Source organism: Scyliorhinus canicula, chromosome 5 (genome assembly GCF_902713615.1).
Source record: "Scyliorhinus canicula chromosome 5, sScyCan1.1, whole genome shotgun sequence".
In the NCBI taxonomy this organism is placed as follows: domain Eukaryota; kingdom Metazoa; phylum Chordata; class Chondrichthyes; order Carcharhiniformes; family Scyliorhinidae; genus Scyliorhinus; species Scyliorhinus canicula.
The window spans coordinates 43432784-43450860 of record NC_052150.1 but is presented as its reverse complement, the minus strand read 5'-3'; the positions used below and the strand labels follow the sequence as shown (position 1 = coordinate 43450860).

Genomic DNA, 18077 nt, shown 5'->3' with positions numbered 1-18077 from the left:
TAAATGTGGTTTTCTAGCACAGGCAACGACATCCTTAGGGTATAGGGTGAATAAAGGAGGTGGTGGTCCAGGCCATAAAAGGAACCTCAACTCCACGGAATGCCACGAACTATAATCATTTTAAGGCCGCGTAAATTATTACGGGAAGTTAATTCCAAACTTGGCAACTCTGTTGGCACCCTTTCACATCTTGCTGAGGAAGAACCAAAAGTGGGCCTGGGGTACTCAATAGGAAGAGGCATTTTCAGGAGTGAGGAGGTGGCAGTCATCCTCCCAGCTACATGCCCACTATGATCCATCCCGTCCGATCATCGTCACTTGTGACGCCTCCCCCTACATCATCAGGGCGGTGCTGTCCCATAGAGGGGACAATGGCACAGAACACGCCATAGCATTCGCACGCAGAACTCTGGCAGACACAAAGCTCCGCTATGCCTAGATAGAAAAAGGCTTGGCCGTGATATTCATGATGAAGATACTTTTATCAGAATGTTTACGGGTAACACTACTATATAATCACTGACCACAAGCCACTGCTGAGCCTCTTTAGATGCCAAGGGGATTCCCCCTCCCTCATAGCCTTGGCCCAAATTCAGAGCTGGGCACTTTTGCTCACAACATATGAATATACTTTTCAACATCGCCCAAGGGTCCAGATAGCCCACTCAGACGCCTTCTGCTGCCTGAAAGTCCCCCATCTCCACCAGTGGTGAACAAAATTATCATAGAATTTACAGTGCAGAAGGAGGTCATTTGGTCCATCAAGTCTGCACCGGCCCTTGGAAAGAGCACCCCACTTAAGCCCTCCACCCTACCCCCAAAACCCAGTAATCCCACCCATCCTTTTTGAACATTAAGGGCAATTTATCATGGCCAATCCACCTAACCTGCGCATCTTTGGACTGTAGGAGTAAACTGAGGGCCAGGTTATGTCGTCTTTGAACTTTATGGACACTCTACAGGTGACAGCCGTGCAGATACGCATCTGGACACAGACGTATCCCAAATTGGCGAAACTCTGACACATATTATTACAGCGGACCCCCCCCCCCCCCCCCAGCATCCCGATTGCCCTATATCCAAAATCAGCAGGAACTAAATGTCGAAGACAGCATACTCCTATGGGGAGAATCCTATGGTCATCCCATCCCCAGGACAGGAGTTGATTCTGAGGACTTACACAACGGTCACCCAGGGGCTTCAAAAATGAAAACGCTGGTAAGAAGTTACGTCTGGTGGCCAGGAATCAATGGGGACATTGAGCGAGCCATGCAAAGCTGCCCCGTATATCAGGAGCACCAGAAGCTCCCACCTACGGCCTTCCCTCATCCCTAGGAGTGGCCTGGCCCCTCTGGGTAAGGCTGCATGCGAATTGTGTTGAGTCGTTGATGGGTTCCATGTTTCTCATTCTTGTAGACGCCCATTCTACGTGGCTTGACATATATACGATGGCCTCCAGCATATCAAGGGCTTCCATCAAGAGGTCATTTAGCACTAACGGGATTCCTGAAGTACTGGTCACCGGTAATGGGAAAAGGTTCACAAGCGAAGATTTCTCCACGTTTGCATGTATGAATAGAATCAGACATATCCGAACCACCAGGTACCGCCTGTCATCCAATGGTCTGACCGAACGGGTGGTCAAAGCATTCCGGAGGTATGCGGAAACAGACCACAGGCTCCCTGGACACACAACTGGCGAGATTACTTTTCAACTACAGGACCACACCGCATGTTACAACAGGAGTGGCACCAGCAGAACTGCTGATGGGTCGACGTTTCAGAACCAGATTAAGACGGACTTTCCCAAACCTGGGCAGGAAAGTCGAGCTGTTGTAAGACACGCAAAAATATCATGCCCTCAGGTCGCCAGGGCAGAATTTTCAATCAGTGGCCACAGTTTATGCCCGCAACTTTGGAGACGGTGTACTCTTGCTCCTAGGGTCATACGGAGAAAACAGGACCATATCAGACAGGGTTAAGGTCCAAGGTAAAACCTTGCATAAACACAGGGACCACCTAAAGAAGCGCAAGCCCGTACTAGAAGATGGCCGACCAGGGATGTCGGTACCTCCACTTACCCGAGAACCACTCCTAAACCAAGGCATATAATCCACTGTGGCGCAACGCCCAGATCATCAAGACGAAGACAATTCCGGCTCAGAGATGGACACCGACACGTATGCACAAATAGATGATGCCATGTCTGGTGCCGAAATCCCGGCAATAACCCTCTGCAGATTGTCTATAAAAAGGTAGACTATCAACCGTTACATGTCACCCGACCCAGACCTACTACTGACGGAAGCACATACAAAGCGGTGCAGAAGGCCTCCTCAGATGGTTTTAGAGAGGGAACTTCAGATTTGGGGAGGGGGGATGAAAGGGTGTGATAACCCCCACAATGCCCACGAGGGAACTGTAATTTAGTTTGCTGTCATGGGCAAACTTTATGTTACCTTAATTAAATTCTATGTTCTTCCAACTGCTGGCTTCCTGGTCATTAAAAAACATTCACTATATTTAAATTCTTTCAACAACTTAATTTCTTATAAAAACAAGCATTTATATTCATTGCTAACAATGAATTTATAACCACTTTGAGCTCTCAATCAAAATGCGAACTGACAGGCACCTCATTGTGATGATCACAGATTTTGGAATCAGCAATCCAGCACAGATCCTACAAAGGTTACCCTCAGGTTTATGTCACCAGCAGAGTGAACTAGCAAGCACGTTTTTTTTAAACCAACAGACTGTTAGAAAAATTAAAAGTCAGGGGGCTGGATTCTCCGTTTGGGAGACTATGTGCTGAGGCCAGCGTGCGCACAGTGGCGTTTTACGACCGTAAAAACAGAGCACAACGGCCATCGATCCTCCATCTGGTGGGGGCTAGCAGGCATGCAGCGCTGCGCATATGGCCGGAGAATTGCCGGGTCCATGGGCGTGCATGCGCACTGCAGCGGCCGCAAGGGCCCAGCCTGCCAAATAGTGCTTCCGTTTGGCCAGGCTTGTCACCCCCAGCAACCCCCTGCTAGTGCCCCCAGACCCCGCTAAAGCCGCCCTGCCCGCGGATCAGCTCCCCCCAGCTGTGGCGGCGCTGGACTTAGTCCGCAGCAGCCATGCTGGGTTCCCGAAAATAAATAGGACAAGTGACTCACGCCGTCGGGAACTCAGCCCATCAGAGGCAGAACATCAGGGGGACGGCCTCAGGTAATGTTTTGGAGGGGGCGGAACATCGCATAAAGCCGCCCCGCCCCGATACCGGCGCCAATAGGGATTCTGCAGCCGATCGCCGAAAACGATTTTGGCGTCAAAAACCAGAGAATCCCGCTCAGGAGATTTAAATCCTTTGACAGCTTGACAATCCAATGAGTTTATCCACTATTAGACACATTCATGTCCACTTTTATAAATTCCAAAGAAGGCGGCATGTAGTGGAGTGGATAGCACTGGGACTGTGGCACTGAGGACCCGCATTCGAATCCCGGCCCTGGGTCACTGACCGTGCAGAGTTTACACATTCTCCCCATGTCTGCATGGGTTTCAACCCCACAACCCAAAGATGTGCTGGTTAGCTGGATTGGCCAATCTAAATTCCATCTTAATTGGAAAAAAATAATAATTGGGTACGCTACATTTATTTTTTTTTAAATTCCAAAGGGGCTTCGGACCGCTCCCACAGGGCACTTGACCTCTCCCAAAGATGTCCTTGTACCCATCCAAAAGGGTATCCTACCTCTCCAAAGAATTCCAGTAGATTTAGACGTTCTCTTGAAAAGTGTAAAGTCCAGAAGCTTTACACATTGTTTTGCACATCCCACTAACAAAAACTGAATCTGTTTTAAGGCAGCTATACCTTTACATGTTCAGTTGCTTCTGTGAACCACAAGTGTGCAAACCACAACCTCCCTATTTTCCTCCGTCCTCAGGTGAAAATGGCAGGTGTTGGATTGGGGGGGGGTGGATGAACTGCTGGAATCTGAGCTCCAGTGTAATTTTGGCTAAGCCAGAGACGGTCTCCATTGTTGTGAAAATTCTGGCCCCAGTTAACAAGTTTGAATTTTTCACATTCTCTGAAGCAGAAACAAAACACGTCATCGCCTCCAACGTGGCTCTTTATCAAACTTTGTACCACATTTTCTCTTGTGACTTCAAATGGAAGTTTTATCTCCCCATTCACAAAGCTGCCTTAAAAATACAGCTCCCTCTTTTTCCCACTATTAGCTCTCAGCAATTCTCCACACTCCAATAAACTCCAATCTGGCTCAGACTTGACTGCTGTTCCAAATTTAGACCGGCTCTGAAAGCTGCTGCACACCTTGCCAGAAGAGAGAAAAAAATCCCCGATAGACATTGTTTGCTCACCTCCAGCCACCAATCCCTCTTTGTTTCAATTAATGACATACTTTACTTGCACCATCAAGGGGCATTTCTATTCCTTCTAAGTACAATCTGCAAGGTGCTCCTCTTCTATAACACCAGTGCGTTAAAAGAATTTGTCGCACAGTCTCGCATACTGGGAAAATCATTGGATAAGGCTCACGGGGTTCAGGTTTAGTGATTGACCTTCTCCCATTTTTTGTGATGCAGGCAGCTCGCAAATTTTGAGTTGCCTGCTAATTTAAATGGTAGTTGAGTGCGAGCATATCTCTCAACAGCAGGGGGCTCAAGTTCAGGTGTGGCGAGTCATTTAAAGCTAGTTTTCCCTACTTACAATCAGCCTGCATCTTTCAAAAGTGAGTTGCATTTTGGCTGCATCAGGTTTTTAAAGTGGCTGTGGGTAACCATCTGACCCACACACATAACTGAACAGAGGGAATTCTCCATGGTTCTCTGATGCAGCACTGGAAGCCTGGCCCACAGGGGACCAGCATGCCCACCAGACATACACTGAGAAGGCAATGGAAGCCGATAACCATCAGCGTTCGTGTCAGTACTCCAGTCTCGAGGGCCTGGTTGAAGTCAGGAAGAAGCTTAATAATAACCTCACACAACAATCAAGATGTGGAGATGCCGGCGTTGGACTGGGGTGAGCACAGTAAGAAGTCTTACAACACCAGGTTAAAGTCCAACAGGTTTGTTTCAAACACGAGCTTTCGGAGCACGGCTCCTTCTTCAGGTGAATGGAAAGGCTTGTTCCAGAAATGTTTATATAGACACAGTCAGAGATGCCCCGGAATGCGAGCACCTGCAGGCAATCAAATCATCAAAGATGCAGAGAGAGAGGTAACTCCAGGTTAAAGAGGTGTGAATTGTCCCAAGCCAGTTCAGTCGGTAGGCCTCTGCAAGTCCAGGCTTGTTGGTGGGGGCCGAATGTAATGCGACATGAATCCCAGATCCCGGTTGAGTCCGCATTCATGCGTGCGGAATTTAGCTATAAGTTTTTGCTCAGCAATTTTGCGTTGTCGCGTCTCCTGAAGGCCTCCTTGTAGAATGCTGACCCGGAGATCAGAGGCTGTATGCCCTTGACTGCTGAAGTGTTCCCCAACTGGAAGGGAACAGTCCTGCCTGTTGATAGTCGCACGATGCCCGTTTATTCGTTGTCGCAGTGTCTGCATGGTCTCGCCAATGTACCACGCTTCGGGACATCCTTTCCTGCAGCGTATGAGGTAGACTACATTGGTCGAGTTGCACGAGTATGCGCCGCGTACCTGGTGGGTGGTGTTTCCACGTGTAATGGTGGTGTCCATGTCGATGATCTGGCATGTCTTGCAGAGATTACCCTGGCAGGGTTTTGTGGTGTTGTGGTTGCTGTTCTGAAGGCTGCGTAATTTGCTGCAAACAATGGTTTGTTTGAGGTTGCGCGGTTGTTTGAAGGCCAGTAGTGGGGGTGTGGGGATGACCTTGGCAAGATGTCCATCCTCGCTGATGATGTGTTGGAGGCTGCGAAGAAGATGTCGTAGTTTCTCCGCCCCAGGAAAGTACTGGACAACGAAGGGTACTCTGTCAGTGGTGTCCCGTGTTTGTCTTCTGAGGAGGTCGGTGCGGTTTTTTGCTGTGGCGCGGTGGAACTGTCGATCAATGAGTCGAGCGCCATATCCCGTTCGTACGAGGGCATCTTTCATACGAACGGGATATGGCGCTCGACTCATTGATCGACAGTTCCACCGCGCCACAGCAAAAAACCGCACCGACCTCCTCAGAAGACAAACACGGGACACCACTGACAGAGTACCCTTCGTTGTCCAGTACTTTCCTGGGGCGGAGAAACTACGACATCTTCTTCGCAGCCTCCAACACATCATCAGCGAGGATGGACATCTTGCCAAGGTCATCCCCACACCCCCACTACTGGCCTTCAAACAACCGCGCAACCTCAAACAAACCATTGTTTGCAGCAAATTACCCAGCCTTCAGAACAGCAACCACAACACCACAAAACCCTGCCAGGGTAATCTCTGCAAGACATGCCAGATCATCGACATGGACACCACCATTACACGTGGAAACACCACCCACCAGGTACGCGGCGCATACTCGTGCGACTCGACCAATGTAGTCTACCTCATACGCTGCAGGAAAGGATGTCCCGAAGCGTGGTACATTGGCGAGACCATGCAGACACTGCGACAACGAATAAACGGGCATCGTGCGACTATCAACAGGCAGGACTGTTCCCTTCCAGTTGGGGAACACTTCAGCAGTCAAGGGCATACAGCCTCTGATCTCCGGGTCAGCATTCTACAAGGAGGCCTTCAGGAGACGCGACAACGCAAAATTGCTGAGCAAAAACTTATAGCTAAATTCCGCACGCATGAATGCGGACTCAACCGGGATCTGGGATTCATGTCGCATTACATTCGGCCCCCACCAACAAGCCTGGACTTGCAGAGGCCTACCGACTGAACTGGCTTGGGACAATTCACACCTCTTTAACCTGGAGTTACCTCTCTCTCTGCATCTTTGATGATTTGATTGCCTGCAGGTGCTCGCATTCCGGGGCATCTCTGACTGTGTCTATATAAACATTTCTGGAACAAGCCTTTCCATTCACCTGAAGAAGGAGCCGTGCTCCGAAAGCTCGTGTTTGAAACAAACCTGTTGGACTTTAACCTGGTGTTGTAAGACTTCTTACTGTACAACAATCAAGGTCAGTGAATTCAACTTCAGCTGCCATATGCTTGCAATGAACCACTAGCATTACATACTGTTTAATCATCACACACCCTCTTTCACTCAACTTCTAATTTTTTTTTTAATAACTCAAACTTCGCATTTCTAGTCTTAACTCATCCTCACACTTAATTCTGTTGGAAGCCTCACACAGCTTGCACATACCGTCAGCTATTCAACCAAGACAACCACATTGCCCAAACATATTGTGAGATACTCACTGACACACTTTCCTCCCTCTTGCAGGAAATGGTGGCACACAACTAGAAGCAGCCACTAATAGGTACTATTTAAAAAGGAGAGTCGTGCCTGCATGTTCTACCCCTCACGGTGCAGGTGGTGCAGGCCATCAATAGAACGGCCATGGCTGAGGCAGTGCCCAACAGTGTCGCTGAAATTACCGAAGATGACTCTTATGTTTCTCAAAACTGTGGACAATATAAATTACTTCACCGGTAACCTTTAGCTTTAGAAACCTGAAAATTGCCATTGGTTCATTACTAATCTTTATCTTTTAAACACTTGGTGAATGTATGAACATACGAATTAGGAGCAGGTGTAGACCCCTCTAGCCTGCTCCTCCACTTAATAAGATCATGGTTGATCAGATTGTAACTTAAACCCCACATTCCTGCCTACCCCCGTTAAACTTTCACCCACTCGTTAATCATGAATCTATCTAGCTCTGATAATAAATTATTACAATAATCACAATAATGTTGATTAGTGTCACAACCAGGCTTACATTAACACCGCAATGAAGTTACTGTGACAATTCCCAGGTCGCCACATACCGGCACCTGTTCAGGTACCCAGAGGGAGAATTCAGAATGTCCAATTCACCCAACAGCACACCTTTCAGGACTTGTGGGAGGAAACCGGAGCCCCCAGAGGAAACTCACAGACACAGGGAGAACGTGCAGACTCCGCACAGACAGTGACCCAAGCCGGGAATCGAACCTGGGACCCTGGCTCTGTGAAGCAACAGTGCTTATCACTGTGCTACCATGCCCCCAGATGCCATGATAGGAATCGAACATGAGAATTGCCCCAGAACATGAGCCTTGCCCAATGATGGTATCACTATATCTCCATCACCCTGTTGAAGAAATTTAAATCTATCAATCTCCAGGCACAGGTGAGCATTGAACCCGTGACTTTCGGTATACAAGACCAGTGCCTTCCCGCTTGGCCACAGTACCTGGTGGTGTTGGTAATTCAGATTGTCATCTTTTCACTTGGTTCCTCAATGGAACTAAATATAACAAAGAATTTACAGCCCACCAACAGGCCATTCAGCCCAGCCCAATAGTCATGCTGTTGTTGATGCTCCATGCGAGCTTTCTGTCACCTTCATGTCATCTTATCAGCATTGCCTTTTATTCTTTTCTCCCTCATGTGCTTTTCCCCTTAAATGCATCTCTGCCTCAAACACTCCCTGTAGTAGTAATTTCCATGCTTGGAATTACCATACATGTAATTACCATAATATGGGTAAAGGAGTTTCTCCTGAATTTCCAATTGGATTTATTTGTGACTATCTTATATTTATGACCCCTAGTTTTTGACTCCTTGCAAGTGGAAACTACGCGACATCTATGTTTTATACAAGTGAACCGAAGGGGCACAGTGAAGGTAGATAAATGCAGGAACACCACAGAATGAAGAACGGACTGATTAAATCTCAGCCATTCCTTTTATTTGTGACTTAAAATTCAAATTGGGTCAAGTTTATCAAGCCCTGCTCCTACTCTGCTTTAACCTTCTCCAAAAGCCAGTATTTCAGGTTACACCAGTTTCACCACATTCTTCAAGTCTTAATTTAAAATAATACCTGTGATTCATAATACTTGAACTAAGAGTGCAATATTTCAAACGTTAAATCAATAAGTTACCTGTGCTACAAAATTTCCTCAAGTCACAAAGCAATGAAAAGCTAATCCTGGTTCTACTGTACAATACATAATTTTCTCACCAAATCCCGACATTTGTTTCTGAGAATTCCTTTCACAACAGAGAAAAAACAAAAACATAAAGTTGCCACTATGAAAAACCGTAGTTGGCCAACAATGAAATAAGATCCGACTTTGGGGATCTGTTGCTAGGAGCCACATTGCAAAAAAGACAAGTCACAGTAATAGCGACATGAGCCAGTGAATACAATTAGTAAGATTACTTGGCAACTCCAATCAAAAATGCAATTTTAAAACAGGTCTCCCACACTTATCTCTCAGTTTCCTATATTGTTGTCAAACAACCAGCACAGGTACAATCAACTTAATGGCTTCCTTCTGTGCTGTGCAATTTTATGTGAAGTTGGAAATAATTGGAAACAAAAATAATCTAACCAACATCTAATCCACCAATGATGTACATCATGATACATAAACAGCTTCGAGAGAGAGCTGGGCAGCAAGTTAGTAGGGGGATAAAAGTGGAAACAACTACCAACTGTGACTTGAAATTACAGGGGGGGGGGGGGCAGTCACAGGCAGCCAGATACTATGCCATGGTGCTGTGCTCCAAAGCTTGGCCCAGTCACAAAGGGTCATGGTTGAGGACATGGAGAGCATTGGCCGGACGCTGACTGGCCTGGGCCAGTCACAGAGGGACATGACCAAGAATATGAGGGACATGTCTCACTCGTTGAGAGATGTGGCCAGTCTCAGTGCTTCATGGTTGAGGACATTGGGACCCTGGTTGAGGTGAGGGCAGCCCTCCAAGACTGACAACGCCAGGAGAGGGCGCAGCCTCCGGATCTCATTCCAGCCTCACCTCCTCCCATGGAGTAGCCTGGGGACCATCGAGCACCTGAGGGAGGAGGAAGCGATGGGGTCCATGCTGGTGGCTCCAGCAGGGGAGATGCTGGAACACCTTAGTGCTTCTGAATCCCTCCCACCTGACACTGGCGCACCTATCGCCAGTGGGCAGAACCTGCAGAGGACGGCCACCAAAGCCATCTCAGGTCAGAAAGCGAGTTATGCAGCAGGCCTCCTCTCTGCAGGCCTCCAGGGTCACGCCTAGAAGGAGTGGTTAGCCACATAAAATAAGGACGTTGGACACTAGTTAAGTTGGCACAGGTGCAGCACATAGGTTGGAAATAGGGGTCAGGGCACACTAATTGTATATAGTCATGTTTAAACACTTTTTCACCAACATTCCAGCTTGCCTCAATCCTCTGTCTGAAGGGTGTGAGTGATGGGTTGGGCTGCGTGTAGAGGTTGGGGGGTGTGAGGTTGGTGCCGTGGGTGTTGGAGGATGGCATGGGGCAGCCCCCCACCGAGGCGCCTTGTAGGACAGCTTAGCCAGTGAGTAACCCATCACCATTCACCATCCCCATAACTGCCAAACCCCACCCCATAACCACCCCAAAATGGGCCCATAAGATGGAATGATCAGCACACTTGTAGGGATCACCGGGCGGACAGTGGAATGTGATCCTGAAGACAGGAGTCAGACTTTGTCAAACGATGTGGAGCACCAGAGTTCATCCCACAACGAATTGCCATAATCCTCCCTCCTGTGGACAAGACCCGCTGATGTTACCTACCCAGGGCCAAAACCCTCCACTGTAATGATTCTGGCAGGACTCTAGGGGGTGCAGGGATCTGCTGGGATGCTGGGATGGAGCGAAGGGAAGAGGGGCAGGGGAGGAAATGAGCGGCTATCGGGAAGAGGGCGCCACTTGGAAGAGGGTGGGCTTGGGGAGAGTATGGAGAGGTGGGGTGGCAGAGCTACACGTGGCCAGGCCTCCTAACAAGCAAATCTGGAGGTGATGAGGTTGTCCCATGTGTGGCGGCCCTGGAGCACAAGTTGGGCGGCCTCTCGTGCCAGCCCGGACTCCATGCCCCGTTCTTCCTCATATACAATGCCTGCCATTCATTCTCCTCCTCCAGCATGTCCATTCTCTGTTGCACAATATTGGTGCAGGTAGCAGCAGGATGTACGAGACTCTCTGGGGGCTATACTGGAGCACCCCACCAGAAGCACCGCTTGCTGGTTGCTGCATGGGCATCATTATAGTGGTTCTCCACGTCAGTCTGGGACCCCCGGACAGATGTCATTAGCCAAGAGCTCAGCAGGTAACCCTTGTCGCCCAAGAGCCAACCCCTTTCCAAGGGAGTGCCTCATAGGTGTTGGGAACCAATGAGTGTGCCAGGACCTATACGTATACGCTGCCTGGGTGAGGTGCATAATATGCAGCTTGTGGTCACACACCAACTGCACATTCAGGGAGTGGAAGCCCTTATGACAGATGCTGGGCACCCCATGATGAGTCGATGCTAACCACCTCCTGGATCTGGGGCATACCAGTGGTGGCGGCAATTCCTTCTTCCCAGCATCCTGGTGTGCCTGGTCCAGACTGAAATTTATATAGTCTGCTGCCTGGGCACATAGAGCACCCGTCACAGTGCGGATGTACCTCTGATCGGATGTCTGAGAGATCCCAGACAGATCTCTGCTCAGTCCCTGGAAAGAACCAGAGGCATAAAAACTCTGGGCGACCGTCACCTTGACGGACACCGAGAGCAGGTATCCGCCTCCAAATCCGTGGTGCCAGATGCATCATCAACTGGCACAGGTGACGCATGGTCTGCCTGGTTAGCCAAAGCCTTTGGCGGCACATGCAGTCCGGCATCTCCTTAAAAGGACAGGCACTGACGACACACGCATGGTCAGATGCAGCACGTCCTGTCACCTCCTGTCAACAGAAGTAATGGTGGCTGCCGCAACCTGTATCAGTGATAGGCTCTGCTGCTCCATGTCCTGTTTCCCCAGTGGGGTCTCATTGGGTGATCTGTGTGTTATCCTGCCAGAAAGGTGGCACTTTAATGTGCAGTGGAGAGGGTCACCGTGCACCACTAATTGCCTCCATGCTTAGAGGCTTGTATATGAACAGGTCCTACAGTTGGGGCTGAGGCAGGGAAGTGTGCGTCTGCTGGAAGCATAGCTGCAGTGTGATGCGGGTCCTGGTGTGACACACAGGTTGTGAAAACCTATCCGGCATCAGGATGGATGGGAGCAGGGGCACAGTGGGCAGGCAGGGTTTGGAGACAACTGGTGGTCCTGCGGAATGGGCTAGCTGATAGTGTCACTGGTAAAGCCTGGGACCTGAAGCGGGCAGTGTGCCAGGGCGGGTGCCAAAGGCCATGGTGCAATTTGTCCTTTGTTTGGGCTGAGATCTGCTATTCTCCTGCTTACCCTGCAGTGGGCCACTGATTGAGCTTGGCCATGCCCATCCAATTGATGGCCAGCTGGGGTCTGCGGTTTTCCAGAGGGGTGGGCAGGGTGGGTTGCCAAATGACCAGAGGTTCTATGAACATTACAGGACACAGCGAGCAGTCAGCAGAGTGAGCAGCCTGGGGCCTGTAATTTGTACCAAATGGGTGTGTTTAAAACAAATTCTTCAACGATGGCAGCCCGAGCCAGGCCATCCGATCACGAGGGGTCACCCCGAATCCACAGAGCTGTCTCCAAATTGCTTCACGTTACTCCCCCGGCTATGGAAGCCACCCCCCCAGCAAGCGCTGCAATTTTGAACAGTTTTTCAAACTTGGCTTACCCTCTCTCTTCCCCCTCAGCAGCCATAGTGCTCAGTTCACATTTATAAATATCTGTAGTAAATTGCACCCACGTGCCTTCAGCCTGAGTGGTGCGGAGCATCGCAGAGGCCCAAAACATAGTGGGTCAAACACGCTAATCACATTTAAATAAATGCAGATGCCACTTTGCATGTCGTCGCCGACGTGGGACGCAAACTTCATTATCGCCACCAGCAAGGGACCAGAGCATGAAGCCCGAATAGTTGCCGGTCATGTACCTTGATTTTGGCCAGACGACCGGTTCTCTGTCCGATCGCAGTTCGCGTTTGCGACGTCATGAGGCGGGAATTTAGCCCAATGTTTCTTTTGAATTGAATTTATCACAAAATTGATGCAAGCTTAATATCATATTGTCAGGGCAGCACAGTGGCGCAGTGAGTAGCACTGCTGCCTCATGGCGCCGAGGTCTTAGGTTCGATCCCGGCTCTGGGTCACTGTCCGTGTGGAGTTTTCACATTCTCCCAGTGTCTGCGTGGGTTTCTCCCCCACAACCCAAAGATGAACAGAGTAGGTGGATTGGCCATGCTAAATTGTCCATTAATTGGAAAAAATGAATTGGGTACTCTAAATTTATAAAAAAATATCATATTGTCAATCATAAAGAAGTCTCTCGATAATTCTCAGTTCATTTTCGTAAGTATTGTGGTCACATAGAACTAGCCTAGTATCAAAACCATCAGCACGTGGAGCATCCTGGTAGCTGCAGTTATTGCTAAGTTGCTCTTTCAGCCTCAGTTATGAAATCCACATTCACACACTTGTAAAGATTTGGATTTTGTCAGAGTGCATCACATCCAAAATCCGGTGATGAAGGGGCCAAGATTTGCATGCCTTCCCGGTGAGTCATTCAACTGTGAACAAAATTCATCCATAGGTTGAGCTATACTGAACATGACTCCAAGAGTTTTAGGTCAGAACAGATGTTGTTGTGATTAATATTTCAAGCATATAACTGTGCCATAAGTTATTTCAAATTGACCTTTCAAGCATGTGAAACATATATTCCAAAGGTTCAGCTCCAGAAAAGTAAAAAAAGTACAATTCAGTGCCAAGATCATCGAGTCCTTACCATCATGTATTTGAAAGGCAAGGCTGGTAATTTTCTGGGTGGCTATCATCAATGGACTAGGAACAAAAGGAAAATAATTTTAAAATTAAAGAAAGCTGAAGTCAACAGTAGAAGCGGACACTAAATAAACCAGAATATCTGAAACTGCGGGTGCACTCAAAAATCTAGAATTTCAGGTATTTTTAATAACCATAACCATTATTTTTACAGCCTGCACAACCCTGAGCTCCTATAGAATTATAGTGAACTGTACTCCCCACATAAATCAAACCAACTTCCAACTCTCGCTTCATTAACCTTCCATAAATGCACATATGGTGTTGGCCAATAATGTCGGATTAGTGACCCCAAAGTTTCAAGACACTGATGATACTGAACAATTACCTTCTGATAATTGGTAACTGGTGTTTCACATTAAATATTTTACTCCAAGCAAACTGAACAGTTTAATTAAGGCTTTATCCATTTTTTCCCCAAAATGTCTGTGAAGGTAACTTGCATGATACCATCACCATAATTCAAGTCACAGAAATCTAAGATACAGTGACTGAAAGTCAGTTTCCATCGCAAAACACCTTTTGGTGCCAAGCTATATAACTCCTTCCTCTCTCCCCAAAGTGTGCCCCCCCCCCCCCCCCCCCCCCGGTGCCCTGCCACAACGCCAAACAACCCCCAAGACATCTCGATGTCTCAATTTTGATAATGTGCTTTTGACTTGCAACGGAATCATCCAAGAATTACATTATGCCCAATCTCAGATACAGCTGGTTCAATCCATTTCTAGATTGATTTATGTCATTAAGTCAATGGTCCAATCACTGAACCAAATGGTGTACAAATATTCAGATACAATGACAAAATTAATCCAGAGGGAACTTGTAAAATGACAGATTTAATATTTATGAACAAATTCAGGATGCTAGCATTTTTGAACAGTTGCACAAAATGTGTATGTCAGGCTGGTATAGCAAGTTTCATTATACAATTGGTTTTTGTTCAGGTCCACTTGTTTTCCTCCTGCCCAGCAGATTGTGCCTTCTTTTACTTTCCATATGCATGGTTGGTAACTTCGTACAGGATGATATGAGGCATTAGATGCTTGGATTTGGGTAACTGGTATTGGGAGGAGGGATGCTGCTCCACTGTCGGGGAAAATACCTAAAACCCATTCCCAAACCTTTCATATTTCCTTTTGGATAATTGCATTCATTTTGTTTCCTTATAAGAAAACTGAGCCAATCTGACTTCTGCAGTGGAAGAAAACAAAATACCAGATTATTTTTGTTGGCTTTGTTCGCACTACTTCATAAGACTTTCCATCTTACTTACTTTTCATTTAATGGGCCAATTTCTGTATCAGCAGTTATATCCACATTTACTTATTCATTCATGGGATCTGAATGTCACTGGCTAGACCAGCTTTTATTGCCCATCTCTAATTGCCCTTGAGAAGGGGATTTCAGGGAAATTGTTCCTCATTTAATGAAACAAGGTTCCCAAGTCAGATGAAGTAGTGATTCTTTCCTCTCGCCTTTTTCTCCTTTTTTACATTACATACACAAGAAATAGTCCCCATTTTGAACTGGACTGGCAAATAAAGTTACAGCAGAGGAGGGTGGCACTGGGAAGGACAGGTAAGGTAGGAATGACTCATGATAAATAAGAAGTTGATTATTTGTCCTTCGTCGACTCCTAAAATTTCTTACATTCCAGAAGGCTTCAAATCCATTCATCCCCATACCTACCGGACGTTCTTCATGTGTACGCTAGGTGCCTGTGAATGAAAAATAACCCTTTTCTATCTCACTTATCTAAAAACAGAACATGACATGACCAATATCGGAATCCATAAAGGAAACTGTGTCCCGCCACAGACAATGGACGGGATTCTCTGTCCCAGGATGCCCGGATGCGATCCCCGATGAGACATTATATGGAAAATCAAAGTTAAAGAATGAGGTAGGAGTGTAGGTTAATGATAAAGTGGACTGTTACCAGAAAATAAAAGGGAGGGACAGAACGTGTGAATGTAATATTGCATCAAGGAATCAGGCAATAGGGAAATTTGATAATAGAACAAACCTAAAGGCTCTGAATGCATGAAACATTCGGAAGAAAATTAATGAGTTAACAAAGCAAATGGGACAAGCGGTATGATTTGGTGGCAATTGCTGAGACATGGTTACAAGAAGACCAGTTCCGGTAATTGAATAGCCAAGCGTACTCAGTATTTCGGAAGGATAGACAAAAAGGAGAAGAACGTGGTGTAGCTTTGCTGATAAAGGAAGAGATCTGTGCTGTAGTGAGAAATGATATAGGCATTGGAGATCAAGACGTGGAATCAGTCTGGGTAGAAATATGAATTGGAACGAAAAGAAGTTCCTGGTGGGAGTTATCTATAGATCCCCAGACAGTAGTTGCACAATGGTGAACAGTATAAGTTAGAAAATATTGAAAGAAAGGTACAATAATCATGGGTGATTTTAATATGCATATAGACTGGATTAATCAAATTGACAAGGGTAACCTTGAGGGTGAGTTCATTGAATGTGTTAAGATTGTTTCTTGAAGGATTATGTTGTGGAACCAACCAGGGAACAGGCTATTCTGGATTCAGTATTATGCAATGAGGAGGGATAAATTAATGACCTGATAGTTAAAGATCTTCTAGGGAAGAGTGATCACAGCAGTTTGAGGGCGAGAAACTGGAGTCCCACATTCGCGTTCTGGAGTTAAACAAACGTAATCACATTGACATGAGGATAGATTTGGCCCTAGTGGACTGGGAAGAAAGACAAAAGGGACAACTGATGAGCACTGGCAGTTGTTTAAGGGAATATTCAATTTATCCCAACTAAAATATATCCCAGAGAGAAAGAAATATTGTGTGTGTGTGTGTGTGGTGGGGGGAGGAGGAGGAGGAAACATCCATGGTTGAACAAGGTAGTTAAAGAAAACAAAGACAAAAATGAAGCATATCATATTGCAAAGGCCAGAGGCAGGCATTGAAGATTAGGAAAGTTATAAAGATCAACAAAGAGTTACTAAAAAAAACAATACAAAGAGCAATAATAAAATGAAACAAAACGAATGCAAAATATAAAAAAGGATAGCAAAGTTTCTATAAGCATATAAAAGGAAGAGAGTAGCTAAAGTGAATGTTGGTCCCTTGACAGATGAGACGGTGGAGTTAATAACAGAGACACTAAATCAATTTTGCCTCAATTTTCACGATGAAGGACACTAGTACCATCCCAATGGCGACAGGTAATGCAAAGGTAATATAAAGGGTAGAACTTAGAAAAATCATCATTGATATGGAAAATGTACTCAACAAACTATTGGGATTAATGGCAGACAGGTCCCCAGGGCCTGATGGCCTATATCCTTGGTCTTAAAGGAAGTGGCAGCAGACATAGTGGATCCATTGGGGAAGGTTCCAGTGGATTGGAAAAATGTGAATGTAGCACCCTTATTCAAAAAGGGAAGAAGGCAGAAAATAGGAAACTATAGTCCAGTTAGTTTAACATCTGTCAATGGGAAATTGTTGGAATCCCAGTGTGAGGTTATCCATTTTGGTCAGAAAAAATGGAATGGCAACTTATTATCTAAATGGAGAGAAACTTCAGACTGCTTTGGTGCAGAGGGAGCTGGGTGTCCCCGTGCATGAATCACAGAAAACTAGTATGCAGGTACAGCAGGCAATAAGGCAAGCAAATAGAATTTTGGCCTTTATAGCTAAAGGCAGAGAGTATAAAAGTAGGGAAGTGTTATTGCAACTCTACAAGGCATTAGTGAAACCGCACCTGGAGTATTGTGTACAGTTTTGGTCCCCTTATTTGAGGAGAGATGTAGTTGCATTCGAGGCAATTCAGAGGAGGTGCACTAGATTGATCCTAGAGACGAGGAGTTTGTCTTATGAAGAGAGATTGAGCAGTTTAGGCCAATACTCTCTAAAGTTTAGAAAAATGAGAGGAGACCTAATTGAGGTATATAAGGCGATAAAAAGTATTGACAAAGTAGTCGTAGAGCGGATACTTCTTGTTGTGGAGCAATCTAGAACACAAGGTCATAGTTTAGGATAGGGGTAGCAGATTTAAAACAGAGGTGAGAAGAAACTACTTTTCTCAAAGGATCGTGAATCTGTGGAATTCACTACCCCAGACTGCAGTGGATGCCAGGACTTTGAGTAAATTTAAGGAGGAGATAGACAGATCTTTAATTAGTATGGGGTTGAATGGTTATGCAGAACAGGCAGGTAAGCGGAGTTGAGGCCGAGAGGAGATGAG

General features: G+C 46.5%; 1 protein-coding gene across 4 annotated transcripts in view; it reads right to left on the bottom strand.

Moving 5' to 3' along the window:
• The window catches only part of mboat1 (membrane bound O-acyltransferase domain containing 1), a 189342-nt gene that overhangs the window by 72711 nt on the left and 98554 nt on the right, over nucleotides 1–18077 (bottom strand). For all 4 annotated transcript variants that reach the window (XM_038796971.1, XM_038796970.1, XM_038796968.1 and 1 more), the window contains one exon: nucleotides 13789–13844. In XM_038796971.1, the coding sequence (XP_038652899.1) occupies nucleotides 13789–13844 (56 nt within the window). The remainder of the gene's footprint in view (nucleotides 1–13788; nucleotides 13845–18077) is intronic.